General features: G+C 39.8%; 1 protein-coding gene across 2 annotated transcripts in view; it reads left to right on the forward strand.

The window, feature by feature from the left end:
• Nucleotides 1–15,044, forward strand: part of necab2 (N-terminal EF-hand calcium binding protein 2) — a 136,412-nt gene that overhangs the window by 40,356 nt on the left and 81,012 nt on the right. For both annotated transcript variants that reach the window (XM_006797408.3, XM_006797407.3), the window contains exons 4-5: nt 1,852–1,877; nt 2,095–2,192. In XM_006797408.3, the coding sequence (XP_006797471.1) occupies nt 1,852–1,877; nt 2,095–2,192 (124 nt within the window). The remainder of the gene's footprint in view (nt 1–1,851; nt 1,878–2,094; nt 2,193–15,044) is intronic.

The raw sequence follows: 15,044 nt of genomic DNA on the forward strand, positions 1-15,044 counted from the left end.
TGCAGGGAGACACTCACCTGCGCATCAGAGTAATTGAGTTATTCGGTTTGTTCAAAAGCACATGAAGAAATCTGGAGTTACTCTGATCATTATAACAAAAACATATATTTCCCACATGCAGTACAGTTTCATCATCAGATGGTGAGTGCGAGGGTGGACATCCTGCCAATTTTTGGTGCATCAACTGCACATGTGCCCCAAGCCGGGGACTTCAATCACCCTTCAAAGAAGTATAACAGGAATAACTACTCGACTATCGTGGTCCGTGTCCACAGCAGAGTATAATCAAAGCTTTACTGTTTCAGCCACCACCATGCTGTTTATTTGGTGTCAGATGTTACCAAATTTGGAAAAGAGTAAGTGGAGTCTTAATTTATCAGCTAAGATTGGATGACTACTTTTAATTAGCGCTAAGTAACAGAATTATAGTGCGTTTTACAAACATCTTGGATGGTCTCAAACACAAAGCATGCTGTATTAAATTTAGTATTTTTCTTTGTTTTCATTCTATTTTCAGCAATTTATTTCACAAACTAGGAAGTTACTTAGTCACGTATTGGAAACTGGAGGAAGCTCTGCTTGACAAACAGTGTCATGACAAATCCAAATGACCAAAAGCATAATTTTCTGCATGTTAATGTTCAGTTAAAATAAGTACTAACAAGTCTTTTATAGGCCAATATCCCCTAAACATCCCTAAAAGGGAATAGCCAAAGTTGGTGCAGATGTCCTAAAAACCTTTTGATACAGGTTTTAAACTATTAGACCAGAACACCTCTTAATAAAACTGAACTTGTACAGTTGATGGAGTTAACCTTTAATATGCACAGCCTCATATCAGCGTGTTTTATTGTCTTCACGTCTTCAGTGGATGCTGTAAAATCTAAAAACAAACTGGAATCTCAAGTACAGTGAAATTCATTGCTAACTCAATAGGCGGCTGCATCACTTGCGGAGAACAACATAATTACTGGTTTACTCTCTCTTTGAAAACACACCCTGCATCTGGAACTAGCATTTGGATAGTAAACAATCTATCGTTTCGTTTTAACCAGCAAAAATGTTGGAACAACTTTATAACACTCAGTACACAGACATCCCTAAATTCTGTTTAAGCTGCATATGCTGTGGGCAAACATGAAAATGCATTTATTGTTGGTTAAAACCAGATTTTTGGTTGTCATTATTAAAGCCCATCTGTCACAGCGAAGGATCAGGATTCATCCTGGCAGAAACACTGTGTGCAAATACTTATTTAATAGGCTCTGCTTTATTTTATTGAGGCTGCTGAACAAGGATCAACAGAACGTATGCTGTTTGAAATATTCAAATTACATTTTTTTGACTGTTTTTAACACTTCCTTTCTCATTATGTTTGTGGACTTACTGATCAGTGATTAATTATCACAACGAAGAGATGGACAGATGGAGTGTTTCTGCCTATCTCCTCCACTAAGCCACAGTTCATCTATCATCACTTGCATCTCATCCATCTTTTGGATGGATCGTCCTTCTTCCTTCATTTCCACCTTTCTTCCATCCTTTTTCTGTCCCACCCCACTTCTCTCCTGGTCAGTCAACAGCGAAAGTCTTCTTTGAAGCAGTGAAGAATTCATTGCCAAATGAGTCCCCACGCAGCGAACGGAGCGTGAATGATGGCGGTGGATTGATTCAGACTCCTGCCACAGTCTTGTTAGATCACTCTCTGCTTGCCAAGCTCTTTTTGTATGTGTGACTGCATGCAAAACAACTTTCCTCTGTTTCTGACCCTGCTCTTCTCCATTCTTTTCCTTTCTTCCTATCTCCCTTTCCTTTCTTTCCTTCTTCTGCTCCTTTGCTATGCTGTGATAGTAATGTTGACACTAAGGAACTCTGCGGTAAGTAGACTGCTGACACACACTCACACACGCACTTACTTCCCTGCCACTGCCCTCATTTCCTCTCTTATCCATTATTAAAAATACTTGCCTGTTGAAATGCAAAATATTTTTTTTAAATATAGGATATTAAATCAGCTACTTTGGGCTAACCACTGCAAATTATTTTATGACTCTACAAGCTGTGTGTGCATTTATGTGTGTGTGTGTAAAACAGACTACTTTGCTAAGCACATGGGAGATTATGAGGGAGTTCTGGCTTCTCTGGAAACGCTCAACCTTTCCATCCTCAAAGCCATGGACTTCACCAAACGGGTAAGAGGTGTGTGTGTGTGTGTGTGTGTGTGTGTGTGTGTGCGTGTGTGTGTGTCAGTGTCAAAAAGAGAGCTGGATGGTGGGTAGTGACAATATTGCAGTGATTGCAGTGACAACATGCAAGTTGAACTGAAAGAACTTTTTGAATGAATGTTCAAATGTTTATTTAATGTCACTAAATCACAGCAAGAGTACAAAACCACAGTGTTTGTGTTTTCCTGTGACATGAAGCCCATGAAAGGCTTTAGCCTTGTGGGAAGGTAAATAAAAAAACAGTGTAAAATTGATAAACAAGTGACAACTATTAATCCTATGCGAACAAATAAATGAAAAATGCTGTGTAACTGTGAAAAAGGCTCCACTGCTTAATTATTATTATAGTTAAATTATAAGTTAATATATGATTTTTAAATGAGTTTTACTTACCTCTGGAACAGATCAAGTCTGGATTAAAATAAATTTGTTTCCCAAAATCTGTGACGAGTACAAAGTTGATATGACTCGTGCAAACAACAATCACATGGGTCATTAAATGTGTTAAGTGCAGACTTACAACCCGGCCTCATCTTACAGTATTGCCAAGCAGTGTGTTCTTGCAATTATAGAATTTGAAACCTGAGTGCAGCAGCTGGAGGTTCCTTGGGTTGTGTTGTAGCAGACAATGGCTGACAGATATCAGAAGATGAACACACAAGTCTCCTGTGCCTGAAAAACTGTCTACACTAATAAGTGCGCTTTTTCCAAGGGTGGAAGCTGTGTGTTTTCACATGACCATTTAAATGTAAGGCAGTGCATATTGAGTATTGATTGATTGAGTGTCGATGTGTGTGTATTTGTTTGTTTAAAGTGTTCTGCATGCTTTATTCTGCGTGTGTGTATGTGTGTGTTGTGTCAAAATAATGGTATGTCAAGTTCTTCTCGTATAGAGCCACTGGTTTCGCAGTCAACCGGTTTAGATTGTGTGCATCTTTGAGTGTGTGTGTGTCTGCATGGCAGCTAGAGAACAGTAATGCATTATCCCAGATTCACCCATGCACTATATATAGCAGCTGCTCCAAAGCTCCAGTCTCATCCATGTCCGTGGGTTCTGCTCGTGTGTGTGTGTGTGTGTGTGCATGCATTAGCATGTGTGTGTGAGAGAGTTTATATCTCTATCCACCAGCAGTCTTTATCTTTCTTTCAGCTGCGGGCCATTCAGCAACCCCGAACACACACACACACACACACACATGTTTCCCTTCTTCCCACAGGCTAGTTTCTCTCTAATGTGCAGCCATTGTTTAATCAATCAGTGGAGTCTGTCTCATGCTTTATTGCTGTATCGCTTGTGTTTGCTCTTCTTCTCAACCTCAAGTCAACTCTCCTCTCCACTGTACTGCATGCAGACACATACATGTATACACTTTCAGTCTATTCTCTCTCTGATATCATTAGTTTGCCTTTAGCGGGTAGTAAAGCTCCAGCAGTGCTGTGTAGGGAGTTGACTAGCTCGAGGAGTTGAGTGGCCAAACTGAAGCTCAGACACTGCTGACAACTTAAAAATTGATGGACATTCTGAGTGTGTGTGTGTGTGTGCATGTCTTTTTAATGGCAAAGCTACCACATGCTTTGCTGCAGAGAGAGAAATAGAAATTGAAGGCCAATGTTTTGTTGTTTAAAAGCAATGTGGAGGCTGCAGCTGTCAGTCAGACGTTCATTTATTTATATATTTTGTGTTGCAGCCCCCTCTGTTTTCTCTGCCTCTCAGTTCACTCTTTGTTTTTCTCAAAATCAGCTCTATTTTGTCAAACTAATGTGAGGTTGTGTTAATAATTTTTGTCACAGTGTGAAACAAACAAGCCAACCAGAAGGATTTTTCTAGAACCAGACATGTGGGACGTGCAGTAGAATTAGATTTGCATATTTTTGAACATTGTTCTTTCTTTTAGCTTTTTTTGTCATAATATTTCAGGATAAGGTATATTATGAACACTGGCTTAAGGTGCAGACTGTCAATTTTAATTTGAGGGTTTAGCAACAGTAGGTGAGGAATTGTAGCTATTGTTAAACAGAGTACCGTTTTTTTTTCATTTGCTCAAATGAAATTGGATAAATTCTCATAGATTTGTCATTCATTTTTTGTGTCAACAATCCTTTAAATTACATTCAATAACTGCTAGAAGTTGTGAATCTACAGACATTATCATGAGAAAAATACTTTCTGAGCCTCCTATGGCATAAAATTCAAAGTGTCCAACATCTTTTGCAGCATCTTACAACGTATGAGGCTTTAACACTGTGCAATCTAATTTGGCATTCATTTTTTATGCAATATTTGTGAGGCAGGGTTGAAAATATAAGTGGAAACTCTTTAACACCCAGAGTTGTAAAAGATTGTCTTTCAGCAACTTTACAGGGAAACCTTTGAACTGGTTTTGTCTTTGGCATTCTCAAACATTCAAAAAAAGGTCAAATGTAATTTTATCCAACTCCTGCACGAGTCTGATTTCACTTCACATCATTTGAGCAACACTTTAAAGGCTTCATACCAAGTCAGTTCTGGTTTCAGCAGCAGTTTATCAGGTCCTCAGTAAATGTCTGAGTGCACTGTCTGAGTGCTAGCCCACAAGTAGGGATAAGAGCCTGTAAGTGTGGTAGTGATAGCAGCATACTATATACAGCGTGTTTCAGCTGAAGCTTGTAAAAAGAGCTCCAGTGATGTTGATTTCTTCATTTCCTCCTGCACTTGTAGTGTAATTCAAACACCCAGCAGACTGTTTTATTTTTAATTTTACTTTAGATAAAAAAGCCAACAGCCACATGAAACCTGGAGTAAGTCTATGCGGATGTGAGGAGGTGGAGTGGGCAGGGCTAGAAGACAGAGCGTGATATTACTTTGAGCAGAGGGCTGTAGCCTGAGTCTTGGCCTTTTAGAGCCCACTGAGAATTGATTAGCTCTCAATCTACCTCAATGAATATGGACACAGAGAAAAAAATAAGTGCGGAGGTAGGCTTTGTACTTACCCGCTGCACTGTACTTTAAAGCACTTGTTTGGCACCTGAGGGCGGTTCGCAGTAAGAATAAAATGGATCTCAGCTGATTATTCAGCTGAAATTTATACTCCGGCAGTATTGGCTCTGCTGTGGTGTAAAAGCCTTCTCAAGTCTTTGCAATGGAGCATAAGATAAGTAATATTAGAGTGGAGGCTAAATCACGTTACAGTGCCCAGTGTATTATCTGTATAATTTTATAGGCCATATTCTTTACGCAAAGATATAAATCACCTGAATATGTGTCCCCTGAGAAAAAGTTTGGTATCGACAGCTGCAAATGACAGCTGGATAAACTGATACCCCATGTGTATGTGTGCTTGTGTGTGTGTGTGCATGTGTGTGAGACTCATCCTCCCAGTCTTTCTCCCTTAGGGACAAGCAAATCATTGATAATTCATGCAGACGTGATATTTTCATTCACTTGTCACATGTAGACTTCATCACTACGACTGTCATGGAAACAGTCACTGCTGCCCGTCTTAAGAGACTGCCAAGTTTCTGTGAATGAGCTGATCACAAAGTAATTAGTATTGATTTATAAAATGAAGTCACTTCTGACCTCACGTCAAATCAGCCCACGTATTAAGGGTAATTTCCCTGCTAATTCACAAAGGAGAAAAGAGCAGTTATTCAAAAGGCATAATTATCCGTAGATGGTAAGATAACTCAAGCAGCTCAAAAGATGATTAAACTGCATGATGTTTTCTGTATGCTAGCTGTTAATGTTCATTCCATACACATTTGAGGGACTTTTTTATGCATTGTAAAAAGCTTAAATTACATATATAATATTAATAGAAATATTTGTGCCTGTTTTAGATTAATGGTAGGACCCTTAAATCCATATTTTCTGTGTTATGAAGGTAGTTCTTGCACCAGGTTTGATCACCATGGTGATTGTGTTTAACACGTGACCTGGTCCGGTGCATGTTATGTTCAGTTATGGTTTAAAATTGGCCCGATCTGCCGTGTTTTCACTGCGTATTTTATTTGGTGTCATATACATTTTTTTTCTGAAGTAATACATTTTATATGTGCAACTTATTTAGCTCAGCTAAAAAGCTACAGCAGCACAAACGCTGCATGTGTTGAGCTGGTGGTTCTTGATTCTATTACTGCTAAGTCTCTTTTTCACTTGTTTGAATTGCTCATAAATCGATCAGTTACATTTGTAGGCTGTTTATCACCAAGAATATTCAGTCAGTAAAATTTATTTCACACTTATCTGGCAACAACACAGAGTGATTTAGACTATGGAAGTGCCAGAAGGGAACACACTAGCCACCTGTATTGTTTAAGTTATATAGTTTAAAGTGGCAAAGCTCAAATGTGCAAATCACACTGAGAGCACCAAGAGTGCAGCAAGCAGTAAAAGAAACACAGCTTAAGACAATTAAATTTGGTTTTCCGATCAACTGATCATAAATTCACAACATAAAGAGTCCTCTGCACCATTACTCTTGTGACTTTCAGCACCAGTGCTGCATTTGACTGTTAGATTTTTCATAATCTTTATAAATCTCTATCAGCAGTCCCTCTGATAAGGTCTCTGATTAAAGCAGGCGTAGTTCAATTGATCCATTTTGTGCAGAAGAAGAGTCAAATCGCATCAAACGCCTCGTTTTATGTGAGAGTACCCCGAGCTTGAAGCGGAAAAATCTGAGCTAACAAAGAAAGCTGATCATGCCTGGCTTCTCTGAAGGAGTTTTGAGGTTTTGACGAGCCAGCTAACACAAAGAAGTCCTGCTATGTTGAATTTCCTTTGTAGCATGCCTCTCTAGTCTTCGGCATAGTATCTCTTACCTGCCTGTGTGACACCAGTTAGTGGGACTGTCAGGTTTTTTAATGATCGGTGGTTTCTTTTATAAATCTTTTGCTATTCTTTCTTTGTGCTTTCTCAAGTTTTTTTTTCCAGTCTTCTTCTGTCTTTTGGTCTGTGTGAGTTTATTCTCAGTCTGCCTTTCAGGTTACTTGCTTTTTTTATTTTGAAGGTTAGCTCCTTTTTCCCATTTTTACTTCCCGCCGTTGTTCTTTTCCCCACTCTCATTAGTGTCTGAGTTCACCTGTTGCTCTCCCTCATGTTGTTGGTTTTCTTCTGCTGTCTCCTGAATTTTTTTTGGATCGTTCCTGTTTGATTTTTGGATCGTATTAGTTCAGTGGGCTTTCTTCTCTCACTGCACAGCACTTTTATTGTTAAGTCCTTTTAAAGTTCCTTGGTTTGTTTGTTTGTTTTTTCCCATCCATCTGCTGTTTCCTGTTGTCTGCATACTGGGTCCTCCTGTGAGAAATAATAAACAAATTGTGACAGAGACACAATGGAGATATTCTCTGCTACAGCGAATCAAAATGATAATCCTATTATCAGAGGATGACTGCAGTCATTTATGAGCCGACTTACACAAGTGATGTTAATCCATTTCTTTTTATCCATTTCTTTCAGTGTAACACAATTGTCTTTAGTAAATTTATTGTTAAAATATATCACAATGCAAACGCTCACATATCACATTAGTCCCTGGCAGATTTGCTTGGAAATGCACGCACAGTTCACGAGTCCAAGACAGTCCCTTTGCATGATTAATACTTTTAACATGAGGAGCAAAATTAGTTGATTGTCCAGTTCAGCATATTCTTGTGTCTTACATACAATTATTTATTCATTTGTTCAAATTTAGAGGAAGCTACATGATAGGGATGTTGCTAGTTTTTTTTAAGTAGGTTTCTAACAGAGGGTAAAGTCCACAAAACATACATTACATGGAATTTTTTGAACTTTTTAATTATCCTGGCAGTAAAGAAATTGTCCTGCTGTGGCTCATGTCAGCATGGCATCACCTCAAGTGTTCTTTCAAGTTACTATGGTGACAATTGCCATGGAGGCTGGATACTTTAGGGACAGTTGTCATGGATACAGGTTGAGTTGATGTCAGTCTACATGGAGCCAGCTTGTTAGGACAAAAGCTTGGCCAGTTATGTTTTGTGTTCGCAGGCAGATCCCACCAAGGACTGTGGGCCCTGTTTGGTGTCATACTTTTCTGTGGTCTCTTTGGCAAAACTCGATTTAAAGAGTAAGGCCCCAATTTTGTGAACAACAGCAAAGATGCACCCGTCCAAGTATTACAAGCACTGGGGGAAACTGTAAGAGAGAACTTTGCAGAAGGTCTGCCTTCATGTTTGTTGCTAAACTCTTTTTCAGATTCCCCGGTGACGACTGCAACTACCATGCAGTCCACAAGGATAACGCAAAATGTGTTGAAATGCCTCAAATCCAGGATTCTTTGAACTATTCATCTTGTTTTCTATTTTTCCTGAAAGCCTTTATGGCACTATCAGAGTCAGAAGTGGTTCCAGAAAACTATTTTAATTGGCTTTCTGTCCAGCAGGTGGAGATAAGTAACATCCTCTCCCATGAGGTGTGTGTGTGTGTGTGTGTGTGTGTGTGTGTGTGTGTGTGTGTGTGTGTGTGTGTGTGTGGTAGCTGATAGGCGCTGAAGCAGACAATCAAAATAAAAGGACTATTTCATCATATCTCTTTAATGAGCTACTCTCTTTAGCTTTCAGGCTTTCATTGAGCCAGCCAACACAACCCTGTGGGAGCAGAATCATACATGTAGTTTTTCCTGCAGTTAAAATCTTGTTAGGGCAGATTTTTAAATGATCTGCTCAAGAAATTGTTTCACGCTGGTGAGCTTTCTCAGTTGCTTTCCATCCGACTCCTCCTCCCCATCTTTTCTACTCTGTGCCTTTTCCCCTCTCGTGTTCTCCTCTTTCATCTATGCTCCATTGTCTTCTTCCATCCCCAAACCCTTGCTACCTGATCCTGTTCATCCTCTCTTTTCTTCATGAAGATTAAGGTGAAGCGGATCACGGGGGAGCGGGAGGCATTTTGGTCTGTGCACAATAATGCCTGAACAGGGTGAGGAGAGTGGAGAGAGAGGTGGAGGATTGATGGAGAAGAATGGGGAGACAAGAAAGGGAAGGGAACAAGGAAGAAAGATGAAGAGATGGAATGAGGAGAATGGATGTGGTGAGAGTGTGACAGGAAGTGTAGATGTGTGAATGAATGGGGGAAAAAATGAAGGTTGTAAAGCAGGGGTCTCAAACTTAAATGAGCTGTGGGCAACTGCTGGCACTGTCATCTCATTGGAGGGCCGCTTTAGTGTTCAAGTAGTACAAAAAAAAAAAAAAACACCCACAAATATTTCCAAAAATGTAGTGTTTTGTTTTTTTTAAAAATTCAAATATTGCATAACAAGACAAAACCGCAAACATGAATGCATTTTATTCTCACTCTTAACTAACTGAAGCCTTTCAGTGAACTACCAAATAAACAAATTGAGACTTTCTAGTATTTAACTAAATAAAATGCAGACATAAGTGAACACATTTCATTTATATTTCTTCACGTCAATACACAGGTCACAAGGAGGGTTGACGTGTGCTGGAAGTGGTCCCCGGGCCACGTGTTTGAGACCCCTGTTGTAAAACATGCCATGTGGCTCGCTGTGTACGTATGAGAGTATTCTTGGTGGTTTGTGCAGCATTCGTGCCTTATTCATAAGGATTTAATGTGGGTTTATGATGAAAATATTAATACACAGTACAATAATGTTGAAAGGCAGAAGTGGAGTGTTTCGTTGAAGCGGAGCCTGTGGTCTTGAACTTTTAGCCTTGTGTAATTTTCTGTTCTGCGAAGCTTTAAAAACGGGCAAATGACAGTAAAAGGTTTTCAGCCGAGTCAAAAATATAACTGAATATATGAATAAATAATTGCTTTGTGAAATAATTACATAAAATTAAAGTTTAATTTTAAAACCACTTAGTTGGTTCATTTAGAAAAAAAAACCCACTCTTGTTTCCTAGTCCAATTTCCAACTGCTGACATGCCATACGTCTAATAAATTATTTTAATTGACCGAACTAAATTTAGAAATACAGCATGCTGGTAGTGAAGTGAAGAAAATTAAATGGCCTGCATTTGTATAGCGCTTTTCTAGTCCTTAAGGACCCCAAAGCGCTTTACACTACAATTAGTCATTCACCCATTCACACACTGGCAATGGCAAGCTACATTGTAGCCACAGCTACCCTGGGGCGCACAGACAGAGGCGAGGCTGCCGGACACAGGCGCCACCGGGCCCTCTGACCACTACCAGTAGGCAAATATGGGGTTAGTATCTTGCCTAGGATCGAACCACTGACCTTCTGATTAGTGGCTGACCTGCTCTGCCACCTGAGCTACAGCCACTTCAGGATGCCTAGAGTAGACTATATCAACCTTAATGACGATGCATTCAGTAGTTTCCCATAACATTTCAGTCTGGGCTAAAGAAATGCAGCAAACATTGTTAAACATTTACTAAATAATTCTGTTTTTTTATAATAAATAAGAGTGTAAGTTTGCTTCTAGTTTCACTTAAGCTCAATTCTATAATAAAAGGGAGCAGAAAACTGGAAGGACTTTTCCCTTCTTTTCAATTATTTAGATCAAGAATAGTGAGGAAAAGCTCTGCAGCTGAGATTGCTCTGCTAGGCCTGTTTTTTTTTTTTCTTCCTGATGATGTTTCTGATGGTACTAGACGTTAATTAATAAAACTTGTGAATTTGGAGGTAAAGCTAAAATTCTTAATTCATTTTCTTAGATTTACTACTAAATGAAAGGACTTGCTGGTTTTGAATCCATTCTTTTGAACTCATAACGACAACAGCTGAGTTTGGTTGTGCTGGAGGTAGCTTCCTGTTAAAAGGGAGTTCCTCCTCCCCACCATTGCCAAGTGCTTGTTCATAAGGGAAAGCATTTTGGCACCTGTATATGAGCTACGGAGCCTCTGCTAATAGCATTAAGTGAAGGGGATATAGATGTTGGTTGTGGGGTCGTGGCACTTAGCTGCCTTAAGCACTCTAAAGCTGACACATTTCCTTCAAATAAGGAACTGCAGTTCTAAAGGTTTAGCTACAGAAATACCACACAGAGACCTTGTGCTGCTTCTCTTTTGTCCTCAATGTTCTGATGAGAGAGTATTGATACAGGATACATACGTATACAAACCTTTTTATGTTGACCTGACTCTCAAAACTAACGTCTAGTACAATCAGAAACATCATCAGGAAGAAAAAAACAGGCCTAGCAGAGCAATCTCAGCTGCAGAGCTTTTCCTCACTATTCTTGATCTAAATAATTGAAAAGAAGGGAAAAGTCCTTCCAGTTTTCTGCTCCCTTTTATTATAGAATTGAGCTTAAGTGAAACTAGAAGCAAACTTACACTCTTATTTATTATAAAAAACTGAATTATTTAGTAAATGTTTAAAAAATATTTGCTGCATTTCTTTAGCCCAGACTGAAATGTTATGGGAAACTACTGAATGCATCGTCATTAAGGTTGATATAGTCTACTCTAAGCATCCTGAAGGATAACACCTAGATGGATTGGCACCAATTTTTTGTGTATAGCCTAAGTTTTAATTTCACAATAAGATGAATTCCATAAAGTATGCTACATTTATTCAACTCACACCAGTCATCACTCATCCTGATTATAAATCTTAAATATATAACAGCCCCCCTACAAAAACAACTCTTTCTCTCCAAGGAGAAAGGGACAGATAGAGTCAGACTCAGAGTGGGGCTGTACCTCAAACCTAAAATCAGTAATCAATTGGTGAATCCTTTGACTGGAAAAAGGTGGCAAGTAATGCAAGGCCCTCAGCACCCGTAGTTTCAAGTTTTACTAAATGCACTAAAAACATTTTTTAAGTTGTGACTCCCTTTATGGACAAAAAACGAGGATAAAGTAGGCTATCCACTAATTTTTGATTTTCACTTCAGCAATCCTTCACTTATCACATCCAAATTAAAAATACCAAGATGGCAACAGCACTCAGCTCTAAAAGAAACATTTTAATCTTAATCTTCAAAGAAAGGGTGTCTGCCTCCCAAACCCAAATTTGGAGTTGGTTCCACAGAAGAGCACCCTGAGAGCTGCAGGCATTGCCTCCAGTTTTACTTTTGGTAACTCTTGGAGCTACAAAGCAAGCCTGCAGTCTAAGAGTAAAGAGCTCTGCTGCAATTTTCTGGTGCTATGAGGTCATGAAGGACTTTCAATGTGTCCAGTCAAAAGGAGTTAGCTTTCTTTCAAGCTCCTGTGAGTAGTCACACTGCAACGTTTTGTATCAGCTGCAGGCTACAATACTGGGACATCCTGATAATGAAGAATTACAATAGTCCAGCCTTCAAGTAAGACATCCGAGGGTTAGTTTTCCATCCTTAATGTTCCCAGTGTGATGAACTGTACCAACATAATCTCATTTTTTAAAATATTTTGTTTCCTGACCATTGTCCCTGCCAAACTTACATCGCTCAGTGGAACATTGTTTATCTATTTTCTGATGTTCAGATTCTAACATGTTCAGTATGGTAGCACAGTTGTGAGCATGTTGGCATTTAGCTCATGGCACAGCTGTGCCTCGGTGTAGTTTCAGAGAAATCTTGGCATGGATGGACTCTTTTTTAGATGCCAACGTTCACATTTTGGACAGAGAGGACAGATGGTTTGAAAGAGGAGTGAAAGAAGCTATTTACGTCCACTGTGAGCGACCATCTTTGAACAGAGGCGGTGGTTTACGACACCAACTGTCTGCCATCTATAATCCAGTTTTGAGATCCCTTCCCAGATGCCTTAACGCCCACTCACATCTTGGGCCATCTGACCTCAGGAAATCACATGATAGGGTGGGGCCAGGTTTCACAATGAGCTCACCCGAAACCCTGGCTGATTGTGACCCACACCCGCTTTCACACCTTGGCTCATGTGATTAGGTAGAGGATCATCAGGGGGTCCTTTGTCCCGCTTTGGGGGGAAACACCCACTGGGTTTAAATCTGGGACTCTCCACCATTTGACCCTAGAACTGAAGAAGCTTCTCGAATGGGAGGTGAAACGTCTTCAAGCAACTCAAAGAAGTCCAGACGCTTTTCTTTCCAAGCTCCTTAGACTACGATGACCAGGATGACTGAGAACCTTCACAGACATACAGCTCTTTATCTTACAGTCTTTATTTTATGAAATAAATAATATTTACAATATATTTCTTAACAATAGCATCCTGCTGTGTTTTATTGTACTTACACACAGCTAACAAGGTGCCAGTTGGTTTTGAACTTTCAGACTCTGCATCCCTTTCATTTTCATCAATAAAAGCAGCTTCTACAGTAGTAGCCATAGTTCACTCCATCACCGTTTTTCTACCAAACAATACTGTAGATGGAGTAATTCCTTGCCTTGAGGCAACTTCAGATGGGTCAAATCAGCTGCTGTGTTATTGTATTAGCTTTATATATGTGTTTTTATATGTGCCTGCAGCACTTTGACAGGAGACAGGCAGGTGTCTCCTGTCAAAGTGCTGCAGGTCTCTACAAAGTGGAGGTGGACATGTGACTGACAAATCTACAGTGTGTCTAAAGTGTGCTGCTGACTGAATAGGATGTGAATAATTTGTGTGTGAGATTGTGAGTGTATGTAAGAGAGGGAGGGAGGGAGAGGCAGAACTAGCAGTGTGTGTGTGTGTGTGTGTGTGTTGTTTTGTCGGTATGTTGACTGATGAGGTTACACCCAACGCATGAATAATGCAGAGGACTGTGGGAGTGGGAAAAGGAGAGGGAAAAAATGGAGAGATGGATGGATAATTGGGTGAAAGGAGTAGGGAGAAACATCGAACCCCCTCAGTGATTTAATCCAGATTTGACTGAATGAGAAATTAAAACACACAAATGAAACAGAAAGCTCAACACAGCACGCGGTGCATTCCTCTCGTCGCTTCATCCCTTTCATTCCCTTCTCTTCTGCATCTCTTTTTTCCCATCCCCCTTCCTATCCTCCTCCTGTTTCTCCCCGCCTTCGACCTCCATCCTCCTCCTCGCCTTCATTTTTTTCCCATCTCTCTCTCTCTCTGTGGGCCTGTGATGCTGGCATGCTATCTGAAGAGTGTGTATGATTCTGATGCCTGTTTGTGAGCTTGCCTTCTGTTTAGAAACAAACTCAGGCATGCTGCCTCCTGTTAACCACTTCCACACTTCCAGAAGTCACTTCCACCAGTCAGATCTCTCCAATAGACCAAATGTTGATGTATTATCTTTTGCTTTTTATAGCTTTCCTCAGTCCTGACTGCAAAAACAAATATGTCATGGTTATGTGTCTATGTTTTAATTAATACGGATAATTGTAATGTTGTACAAGTTTCCCTGTAAGTTTCTGGTTGTGGAAAAATGATCAGTTTCTGGTGAGATCTGGTCATTGACTTGCAGCTACATTCTCTTTAGCTCTGCTTTCCATTTCCACATGTAGTTAAATAAAGGGAAACTACTTACTGCCTTAAAAGATGGTGCCTCAATGATTTGAGTGACATTCAACTGCCAAAAAATATATATTTTTAACTGGAACAAATGCATCCAAAAATTGTGATAAAAAACAAACAGTAATTATGGGGACCATTTGATTATCTCTCTTGGTTGTCCACTGTTTTGCTGGAGCGGCGCCACTATGGCTATTTTACCTCATTTGGGAATGACAGTCCTCCTGGCAGTGTCCACAAAATGCCTTACACACTGGCTTTTTACCCATCTCTGGGCCAGCTTCCTGTCCCTCTGAAACAGCTCTTAGTTTTCAAAGCTCTGTAAAAAAATTCAGCTGAGGCTTCCCATGTGTTGGTTTCAAGGTTTGTTCGTGCTCATGTGTCCATTGAGTCTCTGCTGCTGAAAAACAAAACAAAACAGTGTGATGTGCCAAGAACTACAGTTCCTCCAAAGGCCACTAGAGTCATGCTC

The sequence above is a fragment of the Neolamprologus brichardi genome, chromosome 7 (genome assembly GCF_056152115.1).
Source record: "Neolamprologus brichardi isolate AB-2024 chromosome 7, ASM5615211v1, whole genome shotgun sequence".
Lineage (NCBI taxonomy): Eukaryota > Metazoa > Chordata > Actinopteri > Cichliformes > Cichlidae > Neolamprologus > Neolamprologus brichardi.